This window comes from Oncorhynchus gorbuscha, unplaced genomic scaffold, assembly GCF_021184085.1.
Source record: "Oncorhynchus gorbuscha isolate QuinsamMale2020 ecotype Even-year unplaced genomic scaffold, OgorEven_v1.0 Un_scaffold_3101, whole genome shotgun sequence".
NCBI lineage: Eukaryota > Metazoa > Chordata > Actinopteri > Salmoniformes > Salmonidae > Oncorhynchus > Oncorhynchus gorbuscha.
This window is the reverse complement of record NW_025747441.1, coordinates 1-15244: the sequence shown is the minus strand read 5'-3', so window position 1 is coordinate 15244 and position 15244 is coordinate 1. Positions and strand designations below refer to the sequence as shown.

The 15244-nt window shown below is 52.0% G+C and overlaps 1 protein-coding gene across 2 annotated transcripts in view; it reads left to right on the top strand.

Moving 5' to 3' along the window:
• LOC124027322 (receptor-type tyrosine-protein phosphatase-like N) overlaps positions 1–10247 on the top strand; it is a 38896-nt gene extending 28649 nt beyond the window's left edge. For both annotated transcript variants that reach the window (XM_046339783.1, XM_046339782.1), the window contains 4 exons: positions 6527–6673; positions 9168–9202; positions 9528–9784; positions 10096–10247. In XM_046339783.1, the coding sequence (XP_046195739.1) occupies positions 6527–6673; positions 9168–9202; positions 9528–9784; positions 10096–10186 (530 nt within the window). In that variant the 3' untranslated portion in view covers positions 10187–10247. The remainder of the gene's footprint in view (positions 1–6526; positions 6674–9167; positions 9203–9527; positions 9785–10095) is intronic.
• The last annotated feature ends 4997 nt before the right edge of the window (positions 10248–15244 follow it).

Sequence of the window (15244 nt, the reverse complement as noted above, 5' to 3'; positions counted from 1 at the left end):
TGGGGAGACAGGGCTGGTTCAGAGGGATGGGGATGGGGAGACAGGGCTGGTTCAGGGGATGGGAACGGGGAGACAGGGCTGGTTCAGGGGTATGGGGATGGGGAGACAGGGCTGGTTCAGGGGATGGGGAGACAGGACTGGTTCAGGGGTATGGGGATGGGGAGACAGGGCTGGTTCAGGGGATGGGGATGGGGAGACAGGGCTTGTTCAGGGGGATGGGGATGGGGAGACAGGGCTGGTTCAGGGGTATGGGGATGGGGAGACAGGGCTGGTTCAGGGGTATGGGGATGGGGAGACAGGGCTGGTTCAGGCGGATGGGGAGACAGGACTGGTTCAGGGGTATGGGGATGGGGAGACAGGGCTGGTTCAGGGGGATGGGGATGGGGAGACAGGGCTTGTTCAGGGGATGGGGATGGGGAGACAGGGCTGGTTCAGGGGTATGGGGATGGGGAGACAGGGCTGGTTCAGGGGTATGGGGATTGGGAGACAGGGCTGGTTCAGGGGATGGGGACAGGGAAACAGGGCTGGTTCAGGGGGATGGGGACGGGGAGACAGGGCTGGTTCAGGGGATGGGGACGGGGAGACAGGGCTGGTTCAGGGGTATGGAGAGACAGGGCTGGTTCAGGGGTATGGGGAGACAGGGCTGGTTCAGGGGATGGGGACGGGGAGACAGGGCTGGTTCAGGGGTATGGGGATGGGGAGACAGGGCTGGTTCAGGGGTATGGGGAGACAGGGCTGGTTCAGGGGTATGGGGATGGGGAGACAGGGCTGGTTTAGGGGGATGGGGATGGGGAGACAGGGCTGGTTTAGGGGGATGGGGATGGGGAGTAGGGCTGGTTCAGGGGATGGGGAGACAGGACTGGTTCAGGGGTATGGGGATGGGGAGACAGGGCTGGTTCAGGGGATGGGGATGGGGAGACAGGGCTTGTTCAGGGGATGGGGATGGGGAGACAGGGCTGGTTCAGGGGTATGGGGATGGGGAGACAGGGCTGGTTCAGGGGTATGGGGATGGGGAGACAGGGCTGGTTCAGGCGGATGGGGAGACAGGACTGGTTCAGGGGTATGGGGATGGGGAGACAGGGCTGGTTCAGGGGATGGGGATGGGGAGACAGGGCTTGTTCAGGGGATGGGAATGGGGAGACAGGGCTGGTTCAGGGGTATGGGGATGGGGAGACAGGGCTGGTTCAGGGGTATGGGGATTGGGAGACAGGGCTGGTTCAGGGGATGGGGACAGGGAAACAGGGCTGGTTCAGGGGATGGGGACGGGGAGACAGGGCTGGGTCAGGGGGATGGGGATGGGGAGACAGGGCTGGTTCAGGGATATGGGGATGGGGAGACAGGGCTGGTTCAGGGGTATGGGGATGGGGACACAGGGTTGGTTCAGGGGGATGGGGACGGGGAGACAGGGCTGGTTCAGGGGTATGGGGGACGGGGCTGGTTCAGGGGATGGGGAGACAGGGCTGGTTCAGGGGTATGGGGATGGGAGACAGGGCTGGTTCAGGGGTATGGGGATGGGGAGACAGGGCTGGTTCAGGGGTATGGGGATGGGGAGACAGGGCTGATTCAGGGGTATGGGGATGGGAGACAGGGCTGGTTCAGGGGTATGGGGATGGGAGACAGGGCTGGTTCAGGGGTATGGGGATGGGGAGACAGGGCTGGTTCAGGGGTATGGGGATGGGGAGACAGGGCTGGTTCAGGGGTATGGAGAGACAGGGCTGGTTGAGGGGTATGGGGAGACAGGGCTGGTTCAGGGGATGGGGACGGGGAGACAGGGCTGGTTCAGGGGTATGGGGATGGGGAGACAGGGCTGGTTCAGGGGTATGGGGATGGGGAGACAGGGCTGGTTCAGGGGGATGGGGAGACAGGGCTGGTTCAGGGGATGGGGATGGGGAGACAGGGCTGGTTCAGGGGATGGGAACGGGGAGACAGGGCTGGTTCAGGGGTATGGGGATGGGGAGACAGGGCTGGTTCAGGGGGATGGGGAGACAGGACTGGTTCAGGGGTATGGGGATGGGGAGACAGGGCTGGTTCAGGGGATGGGGATGGGGAGACAGGGCTGGTTCAGGGGATGGGGATGGGGAGACAGGGCTGGTTCAGGGGTATGGGGATGGGGAGACAGGGCTGGTTCAGGGGTATGGGGATGGGGAGACAGGGCTGGTTCAGGCGGATGGGGAGACAGGACTGGTTCAGGGTATGGGGATGGGGAGACAGGGCTGGTTCAGGGGATGGGGATGGGGAGACAGGGCTGGTTCAGGGGGATGGGGATGGGGAGACAGGGCTGGTTCAGGGGTATGGGGATTGGGAGACAGGGCTGGTTCAGGGGATGGGGACAGGGAAACAGGGCTGGTTCAGGGGATGGGGACGGGGAGACAGGGCTGGTTCAGGGGATGGGGATGGGGAGACAGGGCTGGTTCAGGGGTATGGGAGACAGGGCTGGTTCAGGGGATGGGGAGACAGGGCTGGTTCAGGGGATGGGGACGGGGAGACAGGGCTGGTTCAGGGGTATGGGGATGGGGAGACAGGGCTGGTTCAGGGGTGGGGATGGGGAGACAGGGCTGGTTCAGGGGTGGGGATGGGGAGACAGGGCTGGTTTAGGGGATGGGGATGGGGAGACAGGGCTGGTTTAGGGGATGGGGATGGGGAGTAGGGCTGGTTCAGGGGATGGGGAGACAGGACTGGTTCAGGGGTATGGGGATGGGGAGACAGGGCTGGTTCAGGGGATGGGGATGGGGAGACAGGGCTGGTTCAGGGGATGGGGATGGGGAGACAGGGCTGGTTCAGGGGTATGGGGATGGGGAGACAGGGCTGGTTCAGGGGTATGGGGATGGGGAGACAGGGCTGGTTCAGGCGGATGGGGAGACAGGACTGGTTCAGGGGTATGGGGATGGGGAGACAGGGCTGGTTCAGGGGGATGGGGATGGGGAGACAGGGCTTGTTCAGGGGATGGGGATGGGGAGACAGGGCTGGTTCAGGGGTATGGGGATGGGGAGACAGGGCTGGTTCAGGGGTATGGGGATTGGGAGACAGGGCTGGTTCAGGGGATGGGGACAGGGAAACAGGGCTGGTTCAGGGGATGGGGATGGGGAGACAGGGCTGGGTCAGGGGGATGGGGATGGGGAGACAGGGCTGGTTCAGGGGTATGGGGATGGGGAGACAGGGCTGGTTCAGGGGTATGGGGATGGGGACACAGGGTTGGTTCAGGGGGATGGGGACGGGGAGACAGGGCTGGTTCATGGGGAGACAGGGCTGGTTGGGGATGGGGAGACAGGGCTGGTTCAGGGGTATGGGGATGGGAGACAGGGCTGGTTCAGGGGTATGGGGATGGGGAGACAGGGCTGGTTCAGGGGTATGGGGATGGGGAGACAGGGCTGGATTCAGGGGTATGGGGATGGGGAGGGCTGGGTATGGGGATGGGAGACAGGGCTGGTTCAGGGGTATGGGGATGGGGAGACAGGGCTGGTTCAGGGGTATGGGGATGGGGAGACAGGGCTGGTTCAGGGGTATGGGAGAGGGCTGGTTCAGGGGTATTGGGATGGGGAGACAGGGCTGGTTCAGGGGATGGGAATGGGGAGACAGGGCTGGTTCAGGGGTATGGGGATGGGGAGACAGGGCTGGTTCAGGGGATGGGGAGACAGGACTGGTTCAGGGGTATGGGGATGGGGAGACAGGGCTGGTTCAGGGGGATGGGGATGGGGAGACAGGGCTTGTTCAGGGGGATGGGGATGGGGAGACAGGGCTGGTTCAGGGGTATGGGGATGGGGAGACAGGGCTGGTTCAGGGGTATGGGGATTGGGAGACAGGGCTGGTTCAGGGGGATGGGGGGGAAACAGGGCTGGTTCAGGGGATGGGGATGGGAGACAGGGCTGGTTCAGGGGGATGGGGACGGGGAGACAGGGCTGGATCAGGGGATGGAGAGACAGGGCTGGTTCAGGGGTATGGGGAGACAGGGCTGGTTCAGGGGATGGGGACGGGGAGACAGGGTTGGTTCAGGGGTATGGGGATGGGGAGACAGGGCTGGTTCAGGGGTATGGGGAGACAGGGCTGGTTCAGGGGTATGGGGATGGGGAGACAGGGCTGGTTTAGGGGGATGGGGATGGGGAGACAGGGCTGGTTTAGGGGATGGGGATGGGGAGACAGGGCTGGTTCAGGGGTATGGGGATGGGGAGACAGGGCTGGTTCAGGGGGATGGGGATGGGGAGACAGGGCTGGTTCAGGGATATGGGGATGGGGAGACAGGGCTGGTTCAGGGGTATGGGGATGGGGACACAGGGTTGGTTCAGGGGATGGGGAGACAGGGCTGGTTCAGGGGTATGGGGGATCAGGGGGGGGAGACAGGGCTGGTTCAGGGGTATGGGGGGGAGACAGGGCTGTTTCATGGGGATGGGGAGACAGGGCTGGTTCAGGGGTATGGGGATGGGAGACAGGGCTGGTTCAGGGGTATGGGGATGGGAGACAGGGCTGGTTCAGGGGTATGGGGATGGGGAGACAGGGCTGGTTCAGGGGTATGGGGATGGGGAGACAGGGCTGGTTCAGGGGTATGGGGATGGGGAGACAGGGCTGGTTCAGGGGTATGGGGATGGGGAGACAGGGCTGGTTCAGGGGATGGGGATGGGGAGACAGGGCTGGTTCAGGGTATGGGGATGGGGAGACAGGGCTGGTTCAGGGGATGGGGAGACAGGGCTGGTTCAGGGGTATGGGGATGGGGAGACAGGGCTGGTTCAGGGGTATGGAGACAGGGCTGGTTCAGGGCTGGGGATGGGGAGACAGGGCTTGGTTCAGGGGATGGGGATGGGAAGACAGGGCTGGTTCAGGGGTATGGGGATGGGAGACAGGGCTGGTTCAGGGGGGGGATGGGAGACAGGGCTGGTTCAGGGGATGGGGATGGGGAGACAGGGCTGGTTCAGGGGGATGGGGATGGGAAGACAGGGCTGGTTCAGGGGTATGGGGATGGGGAGACAGGGCTGGTTCAGGGGTATGGGGATGGGGAGACAGGGCTTGTTCAGGGGGATGGGGATGGGAAGACAGGGCTGGTTCAGGGGTATGGGGATGGGAGACAGGGCTGGTTCAGGGGTATGGGGATGGGAGACAGGGCTGGTTCAGGGGTATGGGATGGGGAGACAGGGCTGGTTCAGGGGTATGGGGATGGGGAGACAGGGCTGGTTCAGGGGTATGGGGATGGGGAGACAGGGCTGGTTCAGGGTTATGGGGATGGGGAGACAGGGCTGGTTCAGGGGTAGGGGGATGGGGAGACAGGGCTGGTTCAGGGGTATGGGGATGGGGAGACAGGGCTGGTTCAGGGGTATGGGGATGGGGAGACAGGGCTGGTTCAGGGGTATGGGGATGGGGAGACAGGGCTGGTTCAGGGGTATGGGGATGGGGAGACAGGGCTGCTGAGCCTGAACCTGTATCTGTTGGGCCTGGCACTAGGCAGGGGCAGGGACAACTGATTTAGTATGAACAGTTTGCTAAAAGTTTGCCTGCATTGATTAAATGTCGGCTAAAAAGGAGCGAAATGTAAACACTCAGATATTTCTGTGAAGATAATATTAAGTAACTAATGTTGGGGAGCAAAAGTAGCTTATTTCACTACGGACGAAGCTACCAGGTCCATTTCCACCAGTCACGGACGACACCCACCTTCCTTGTTAAACATCGGGTGACATACTGTCGCCCTTTTCTCTCTCCTGTCCTTCTTTTCGTTTTTGGAAGCCAGATTTTTCTTTAGGAAACTGAGACATGATGCTCCACCGACACTAGTCACTCACAATTCACTGCTAGCAAGTACCTGTTCCAAATCAAATTGTATTATTTTATGCGAATATTCTGGGTAGCCATTAGACTAGATGTTCAGAGTCTTATGGCTTGGAGGTAGAAGCTGTTTAGAAGCCTCTTGGTCCTAGACTTGGTGCTCCGGTACCGCTTGCCGTACGGTAGCAGTGAGAACAGTCTATGACTAGGGTGGCTGGAGTCTTTGACCATTTTTAGGGCCTTCCTCTGACACCGCCTGGTATAGAGGTCCTAGATGGCAGGAAGCTTGGCCCCAGTGATGTAATGGGCCGTTCACACTACCCTCTGTAGTGTCTTATGAATTTTAACCTGTCTAAAGGTCCTGGGGGCAGGATCAAACCATTTCATGAAAATAGAGGGGGGGTTGGGCAATACAGAGGCTCTCTGGATGTTTACTTTTTGCCAAAAACAAGAAAATAAAAATAAACCGTTAGTTTATTAGGACATTGTAAATAAAATATTAGATTAATGATGATAGGTTAATCATTTAATATAGAATGCTTTTTACCTAATTTTGTAATATTTTTTTAGGGCCCCTGTCAGTCACAGGCCATTAGAATCGTCCTAACCCCCCCACCCCCCCATACGGCTCCCCTGTCTATAGGATTTTTTTTTAAATGTTCTTGCCTGCTGTGGCTGAGACACGGAATGCCTAATGTCTGGCCTGCCTGTACTTTTTTCATCACCTGCCTGTTGACCTCTCACCTCTAACTCTGTATGACCCTGTCTGTTTGTTCAGATGACTCCCTGCAGAAAGTGGCTCTGCTCCTGGACCACTATGGCATCGATATGAAGGACTTAACCCCTTCACAGCTGGCCAACCTGCCTGCAGCACTGAAACAGCTGCAGATGGAGAGTGCTACTGACTTGGGCACCGATACAGCAGGTCTGTCAGAGCGCAGGCATGCAGCTGAACCCTGTCAAAGCACCTACGCTATGGGTCAAAGGTTTTCGAACACCTACACATTCAAGGGTTTTTCTTTATTTTTACTATTTTCTACATTGTAGAATAATAGTGAAGACATCAAAACTATGAAATAACACATATGGAATCATGTAGTAACCAAAAAAAGTGTTAAACAAAACAAAATATATTTTATATTTGATATTCTTCAAATAGCCACCCTTTGCCTTGATGACAGATTTGTACACTCTTCAACCAGCTTCACCTGGAATCCTTTTCAACAGTCTTCATTTACATTTACATTTGGAATCCTTTCCAGAGCAACAGTCTTGAAGGAGTTCCCACATATATTGAACACTTGTTGGCTACTTTTCCTTCACTCTGAGGTCCGACTCATCCCAAACCATCTCAATTTGGTTGAGGTCGGGGATTGTGGAGGCCAGGTCATCTGATGCAAAGTGTGTCGGGTCATTGTCCTGTTGAAAAACAAATGATAGTCACATACACATGGTTAGCAGATGTTAATGCGAGTGTAGCGAAATGCTTGTGCTTCTAGTTCTGACAGTGCAGTAATATCTAACAAGAAATCTAACAATTCCCCAACAACTACCCAATACACACAAATCTAAAGGGGTGAATGAGAATATGTACATTTAAACATATGGTTGAGCGATGGCCAAGCGGCATAGGCAAGGTGCAATAGATGGTATAAAATACAGTATATACATATGAGATGAGTAATGTAAGATATGTAAACATTATTAAAGTGACATTACTTAAAGTGGCATTGTTTAAAGTGACTAGTGATCCATTTATTAAAGTGGCCAGTGATTGGGTCTCAATGTAGACATCAGCCTCTCTGAGTTAGTGGTGGCTGTTTAGCAGTCTGATGGCCTTGAGATAGAAGCTGTTTTTCAGTCTCTCGGTCCCAGCTTTGATGCACCTGTACTGACCTCGCCTTCTGGATGGTAGCGGGGTGAACAGGCAGTGGCTCGGGTGGTTGTTGTCCTTGATGATCTTTTTGGCCTTCCTGTGACATCGGGTGCTATAGGTGTCATGGAGGGCAGGTTGTGCAACGCATAAAATGGTGTATCCCTGCAGAATGCTGTGGTAGCCATGCTGGTTAAGTGTGCCTTGAACTCTTAAATAAATCACAGACAGTGTCACCAGCAAAGCCCCCCCCACACCATCACACCTCCTCCTCCATGCTTCACGGTGGGAAATACACATGCAGACATCATCCGTTCACCCACACCACGTCTCACAAAGACACGGCTGTTGGAACCAAAAAATCTCCAATTTGGACTCCAGACCAAAGGACATATTTCCACCTGTTTAATGTCCATTGCTCGTGTTTCTTGGCCCAAGCAAGTCTCTTCTTATTGGTGTCCTTTAGTAGTGGTTTCTTTGCAGAAATTCGACCATGAAGGGCTTATTCACGCAGTCTCCTCTGAACAGTTGATGTTGAGATGTGTTTGTTACTTGAACTCTGTGAAGAATTTATTTGGGCTGCAATTTCTGAGGCTGGTAACTCTAATGAACTTATCCTCTGCAGCACAGGTAACTCTGGGTCTTCCTTTCCTGTGGCGGTCCTCGTGAGAACCGTGTTCATCATAGCGCATCATAGCGCACTTGAAGAAACTTTGAAAGTTCTTGAAATGTTCCATATTGACTGACATGTCAAAGTAATGATGGACTGTTGTTTCTCTTGGTCTTTTACCAAATATCTATATAGATAATCTTCTGTAACCCCACTCCCCCCCCCCTCCCACACCTTGTCACAACACAACTGATTGGCTCAAATGCATTTAGAAGGAAAGAAATTCCACAAATTAACTTTTAAGAAGGCCCACCTGTTAATTTAAATGCATTCCAGGTGATTACCTCATGAAGCTGGTTGAGAGAATGCTAAGAGTGTGCAAAGCTGCCATCAAGGCAAAGGGTGGCTACTTTGAAGAATCTCAAATGTAAAATATATTTAGATTTGTTTAACACTTTTTTTGGTTACTAGATGATTCCATATGTATTATTTCATAGTTTTGACGTCTTCAGTATTATTCTACAATGTAGAAAATAGTAAAAATAAAGAAAAACCTGAATGAGTAGGTGTTCTAAAACTTTTGACCGGAAGGAGGCCAGCACTTTACAGCAAACACCTTACTGAAATGCTGTCTGAAATCACAGTCTTTTCACCACACAGAAAGACACTTCCAAGCTGTGGCCTCAAAAGGCAAGACTACTGTATGTGCCACTAGTATCATTCATTAAATGAGATACCGTGATATAATAGAGGAAATCAAGTTGTGAACCACGACGCAGGAATACCTGCAGTATCTTTATACAAAATGGCATGACCCAATAATGAGACTGAAAAATGTGACATTTTGTGGTGGGATTATACTGTGACAATTACAGATACTGAAACAATTATTATCTGTGTGTCAGATAATGAGAATCTGTGTTCTTTGCTTTTCAGACAAATACCGGAACAGTGCTGCCCCACGTAAGAAGGTACGTTGAGATAAAACAGTAAAACTCTAGAAATTACATTATTGCTCTTGGTTTATAAGTGTTGTTTATTTAACAATATGAAATGTTTTATTGTTTTTTATACAATGTTAATAGCATTTACAGTAAATGTAGAATGGCAATAATTAGGCTTTCTGGTTGTTGCTGTTGCATCTACCAAACAGTAGGAGGCAGAACTTCCCCAATCTGAGGAAATCTGTGGTCTATTTTACGTATCCTGGAGTAATATTCAAATGAAACATGTATTTATTAAATCCTACTATAATGGATGTTAAGGTGTTTGGTACCTCCTCCTATTCCTCATCAGATTACTGAGGGGGCCATGACACACAAGGTGGACAAATCTCCTGTGCTAGGTGCCCCCACCTCCCTTCCTGCCCCGCCCCCTGGGCCCCAGGCCTCCCCAGATCACCCTCCCACCATGGGGGCCCCTCCTGCCACAGAGGGAGCCAGTGTAAAGGAGCCAGGGGCCCCGGTGGAGACAAAGACGCAGGGGAAGAAAGAACCACCAGGAGGGACCACACATGTGAAGGAGGAATACGGCTACATCGTCACCAACCAAAGGTCTTCTAAGCCTAATGTTCATAAACACAGGATGTTGGTGTAGGAGCGTATATCTGTCTGTCTGTCTACGTGTCTGTCTCAGAGTCTTTGACTGTACATGGCGTGTGTATGTAAGCGTGTGTATGTAAGAGTTTGTGTGTGTGTGTGTTTGCAGGTGTGTGTGTATCTGTGTTTGGGATTTTGCTTGCAGTTGTACTGTATATGTGTGTGTGTTTGTGCTTTTGCTTTTCTCTTCAGTGCTCTGTGTGTATGAGTGTGTCCGTGTGTATGAGTGTGTCCGTGTGTATGAATGCATGTGTATTTCTCCGCAGCCCCCTCAGTCTGTACGACGGGGTGCGTCTGCTGGGGCTCCTGGCTGAGAGGATCCCACTCTCCACTGGCTCTTTCATCAACATCAGGTAGGCTATAGGCATAGAGGCCCACTGGCCGACTGGTCCAATGAGGAGAGATGACAATTAGCTAGCTGCTAATTGCTAATAAGCGGATGATAATTCGTTGGCTGGTTAAATCTGACACATTTACAGAAATGTTAATAAATGTGCATCGTCCTGATTGTCAAATAAACTTATAAATGTCAAATTAAATGATCAGGAGATCTCAGTGTAGAGGGGCCCATCTCAGTGTAGATGGGCCATCTCAGGGGCGTCTCGGTGTAGAGGGGCCCGATCTCGGTGTAGAGGGGCCCGATCTCGGAGTAGAGGGGCCCGATCTCGGTGTAGAGGGGCCCGATCTCGGTGTAGAGGGGCCCGATCTCGGTGTAGAGGGGCCCGATCTCGGTGTAGAGGGGGCCGATCTCGGTGTAGAGGGGTCATCTCAGCTCAGGTACTTCTATGATCAACATGCTCCATTCCCTCTCCCGGGTGGCGGAGTGGTCTAAAGCACTGCATCGCAGTGCTAGCTGTGCCACCAGAGATTCTGGGTTCGAGTCCAGGCTCTGTCTCAGCCGGCTGCGACCGGGAGGCCCAAGGGGCAGCGCACAATTGGCCTAGTGTTGTCCGGGTTAGGGAGGGTTTGGTCGGTAGGGATACCCTTGTCTCATCGCGCACTAGCGACTCCTGAGCGGGCCGGGCGCAGTGCATGCAGACCAGGTCGCCAGGTGTACAGTGTTTCCTCTGACACATTGGTGTGGCTGGTTTCCGGTTTGGATGTGCTTTGTTTCAAGAAGCAGTGCGACTTGGTTGGTTGTGTTTCGGAGGACGCATGGCTTTCAACCTTCGCCTCTCCCGAGCCCGTACGGGAGTTGCAGCGATGAGACAAGATAGTAACTACTACCAATTGGAAACCACGAAATTGGGGAGAAAAAAGGGGTTAAAAAACAAAACAACATGCTCCATTCCTCTTCTGCCTGACCGCTGAGCTCAAACTTGGGTGTGGCGGCGGGGTGGAGCTCCCTCCGTCCTCTCTCCTACACCCTCTCTCCTACACCCTCTCTCCTCCACCCTCTCTCCTACACCCTCTCTCCTACACCCTCTCTCCTCCACCCTCTCTCCTACACCCTCTCTCCTACACCCTCTCTCCTCCGTCCTCTCTCCTACACCCTCTCTCCTCCGTCCTCTCTCCTACACCCTCTCTCCTACACCCTCTCTCCTCCGTCCTCTCTCCTACACCCTCTCTCCTCCGTCCTCTCTCCTACACCCTCTCTCCTACACCCTCTCTCCTACACCCTCTCTCCTCCGTCCTCTCTCCTACACCCTCTCTCCTACACCCTCTCTCCTACACCCTCTCTCCTCCGTCCTCTCTCCTACACACCCTCTCTCCTCCGTCCTCTCTCCTACACCCCTCTCCTACACCCTCTCTCCTACACCCTCTCTCCTACACCCTCTCTCCACGTCCTCTCTCCTACACCCCTCGAAACACCCTCTCTCCTACACCCTCTCTCCTACACCCTCTCTCCTACACCCTCTCTCCTACACCCTCTCTCCACACCCTCTCTCCTCCGCCTCTCTCCTACACCCTCTCTCCTACACCCACTCTCCTACACCCTCTCTCCTACACCCTCTCTCCTACACCCTCTCTCCTACACCCTCTCTCCTCCGTCCTCTCTCCTCCCTCTCTCCTACACCCCCTCCTACACCCTCTCTCCTCCGTCCTCTCTCCTCGTCCTCTCTCCTACACCCTCTCTCCTACACCCTCTCTCCTACACCCTCTCTCCTACACCCTCTCTCCTACACCCTCTCTCCTACACCCTCTCTCCTACACCCTCTCTCCTCCGTCCTCTCTCCTACACCCTCTCTCCTACACCCTCTCTCCTACACCTCTCTCCTACACCCTCTCTCCACACCCTCCCTCCTACACCCTCTCTCCTACACCCCTCTCTCCTACACCCTCTCTCCTACACCCTCTCTCCTCCGTCCTCTCTCCTACACCCTCTCTCCTCCGTCCTCTCTCCTACACCCTCTCTCCTACACCCTCCTCTCTACACCCTCTCTCCTACACCCTCTCTCCTACACCCTCTCTCCTCACGTCTCTCCTACACCCTCTCTCCTCCGTCCTCTCTCCTCCGTCCTCTCTCCTACACCCTCTCTCCTACACCCTCTCTCCTACACCCTCTCTCCTACACCCTCTCTCTTACACCCTCTCTCCTCCGTTCTCTCTCCTCCATCCTCTCTTTTACACCCTCTCTCCTCCGTCCTCTCTCCTACACCCTCTCTTCTCCGTCCTCTCTCCTACACCCTCTTTACTCTGTCCTCTCTCCTCCGTCCTCTCTCCTACACCCTCTCTCCTCCGTCCTCTCTCCTACACCCTCTCTCCTCCGTCCTCTCTCCTACACCCTCTCTACTCCGTCCTCTCTCCTACACCATCTCTCCTCCATCCTCTCTCCTCTGTGACCCGGAAACCGATGAGTAAGTGGTTGAGGAAATGTCCTAATTACTAGGTGAACGGAAGAGTCCTCCCCTCCTCGATCAGCCACCTTTCAGTAAGAGGATGAGTCATTTTGGGTCCCACCTGAGTCCCACCTGAGTCCCACCTGAGTCCCACCTGAGTCCTTTGTGGAAAAGTTTGGAAATCTGCCACAACCCTTTTGAATCCGCTTTTGTTTTGGCGGAGGAGAAAACCATGCACATGGTTAAGAACAAAATGCTACTTATCGTTTTATCTATAACATGTCTAATATATATATTTTTAAAATCTCTTTACACATTTATTTTGGGATCCACCCTGTAAACCTCATTAGTAAGTAGAGAAGGAGAGTCTCATTTATTTTGGGATCCACCCTGTAAACCTCATTAGTAAGTAGAGAAGGAGAGTCTCATTTATTTTGGGATCCACCCTGTAAACCTCATTAGTAAGTAGAGAAGGAGAGTCTCATTTATTTTGGGATCCACCCTGTAAACCTCATTAGTAAGTGGAGAAGGAGAGTCATTTATTTTGGGATCCACCCTGTAAACCTCATTAGTAAGTGGAGAAGGAGAGTCATTTATTTTGGGATCCACCCTGTAAACCTCATTAGTAAGTAGAGAAGGAGAGTCATTTATTTTGGGATCCACCCTGTAAACCTCATTAGTAAGTGGAGAAGGAGAGTCTCATTTATTTTGGGATCCACCCTGTAAACCTCATTAGTAAGTGGAGAAGGAGAGTCTCATTTATTTTGGGATCCACCCTGTAAACCTCATTTAGTAGAGAAGGAGAGTCATTTATTTTGGGATCCACCCTGTAAACCTCATTAGTAAGTAGAGAAGGAGAGTCATTTATTTTGGGATCCACCCTGTAAACCTCATTAGTAAGTAGAGAAGGAGAGTCATTTATTTTGGGATCCACCCTGTAAACCTCATTAGTAAGTAGAGAAGGAGAGTCATTTATTTTGGGATCCACCCTGTAAACCTCATTAGTAAGTAGAGAAGGAGAGTCATTTATTTTGGGATCCACCCTGTAAACCTCATTAGTAAGTAGAGAAGGAGAGTCATTTATTTTGGGATCCACCCTGTAAACCTCATTAGTAAGTAGAGAAGGAGAGTCATTTATTTTGGGATCCACCCTGTAAACCTCATTAGTAAGTAGAGAAGGAGAGTCATTTATTTTGGGATCCACCCTGTAAACCTCATTAGTAAGTAGAGAAGGAGAGTCATTTATTTTGGGATCCACCCTGTAAACCTCATTAGTAAGTAGAGAAGGAGAGTCATTTATTTTGGGATCCACCCTGTAAACCTCATTAGTAAGTAGAGAAGGAGAGTCATTTATTTTGGGATCCACCCTGTAAACCTCATTAGTAAGTAGAGAAGGAGAGTCATTTATTTTGGGATCCACCCTGTAAACCTCATTAGTAAGTAGAGAAGGAGAGTCATTTATTTTGGGATCCACCCTGTAAACCTCATTAGTAAGTAGAGAAGGAGAGTCATTTATTTTGGGATCCACCCTGTTATTAGTAAGTAGAGAAGGAGAGTCATTTATTTTGGGATCCACCCTGTAAACCTCATTAGTAAGTAGAGAAGGAGAGTCATTTATTTTGGGATCCACCCTGTAAACCTCATTAGTAAGTAGAGAAGGAGAGTCATTTATTTTGGGATCCACCCTGTAAACCTCATTAGTAAGAGAAGGAGAGTCATTTATTTTGGGATCCACCCTGTAAACCTCATTAGTAAGTAGAGAAGGAGAGTCATTTATTTTGGGATCCACCCTGTAAACCTCATTAGTAAGTAGAGAAGGAGAGTCATTTATTTTGGGATCCACCCTGTAAACCTCATTAGTAAGTGGAGAAGGAGAGTCATTTATTTTGGGATCCACCCTGTAAACCTCATTAGTAAGTAGAGAAGGAGAGTCATTTATTTTGGGATCCACCCTGTAAACCTCATTAGTAAGTAGAGAAGGAGAGTCATTTATTTTGGGATCCACCCTGTAAACCTCATTAGTAAGTGGAGAAGGAGAGTCATTTATTTTGGGATCCACCCTGTAAACCTCATTAGTAAGTGGAGAAGGAGAGTCATTTATTTTGGGATCCACCCTGTAAACCTCATTAGTAAGTAGAGAAGGAGAGTCATTTATTTTGGGATCCACCCTGTAAACCTCATTAGTAAGTAGAGAAGGAGAGTCATTTATTTTGGGATCCACCCTGTAAACCTCATTAGTAAGTAGAGAAGGAGAGTCATTTATTTTGGGATCCACCCTGTAAACCTCATTAGTTAGTCATTTATTTTATCCAGTAAACCTCATTAGTAAGAGAAGGATTTTGGGAGTCATTTATTTTGGGATCCACCCTGTAAACCTCATTAGTAAGTAGAGAAGGAGAGTCATTTATTTTGGGATCCACCCTGTAAACCTCATTAGTAAGTGGAGAAGGAGAGAGAGTAAACCTCATTAGTAAGTAGAGAAGGAGAGTCATTTATTTTGGGATCCACCCTGTAAACCTCATTAGTAAGTAGAGAAGGAGAGTCATTTATTTTGGGATCCACCCTGTAAACCTCATTAGTAAGTAGAGAAGGAGAGTCATTTATTTTGGGATCCACCCTGTAAACCTCATTAGTA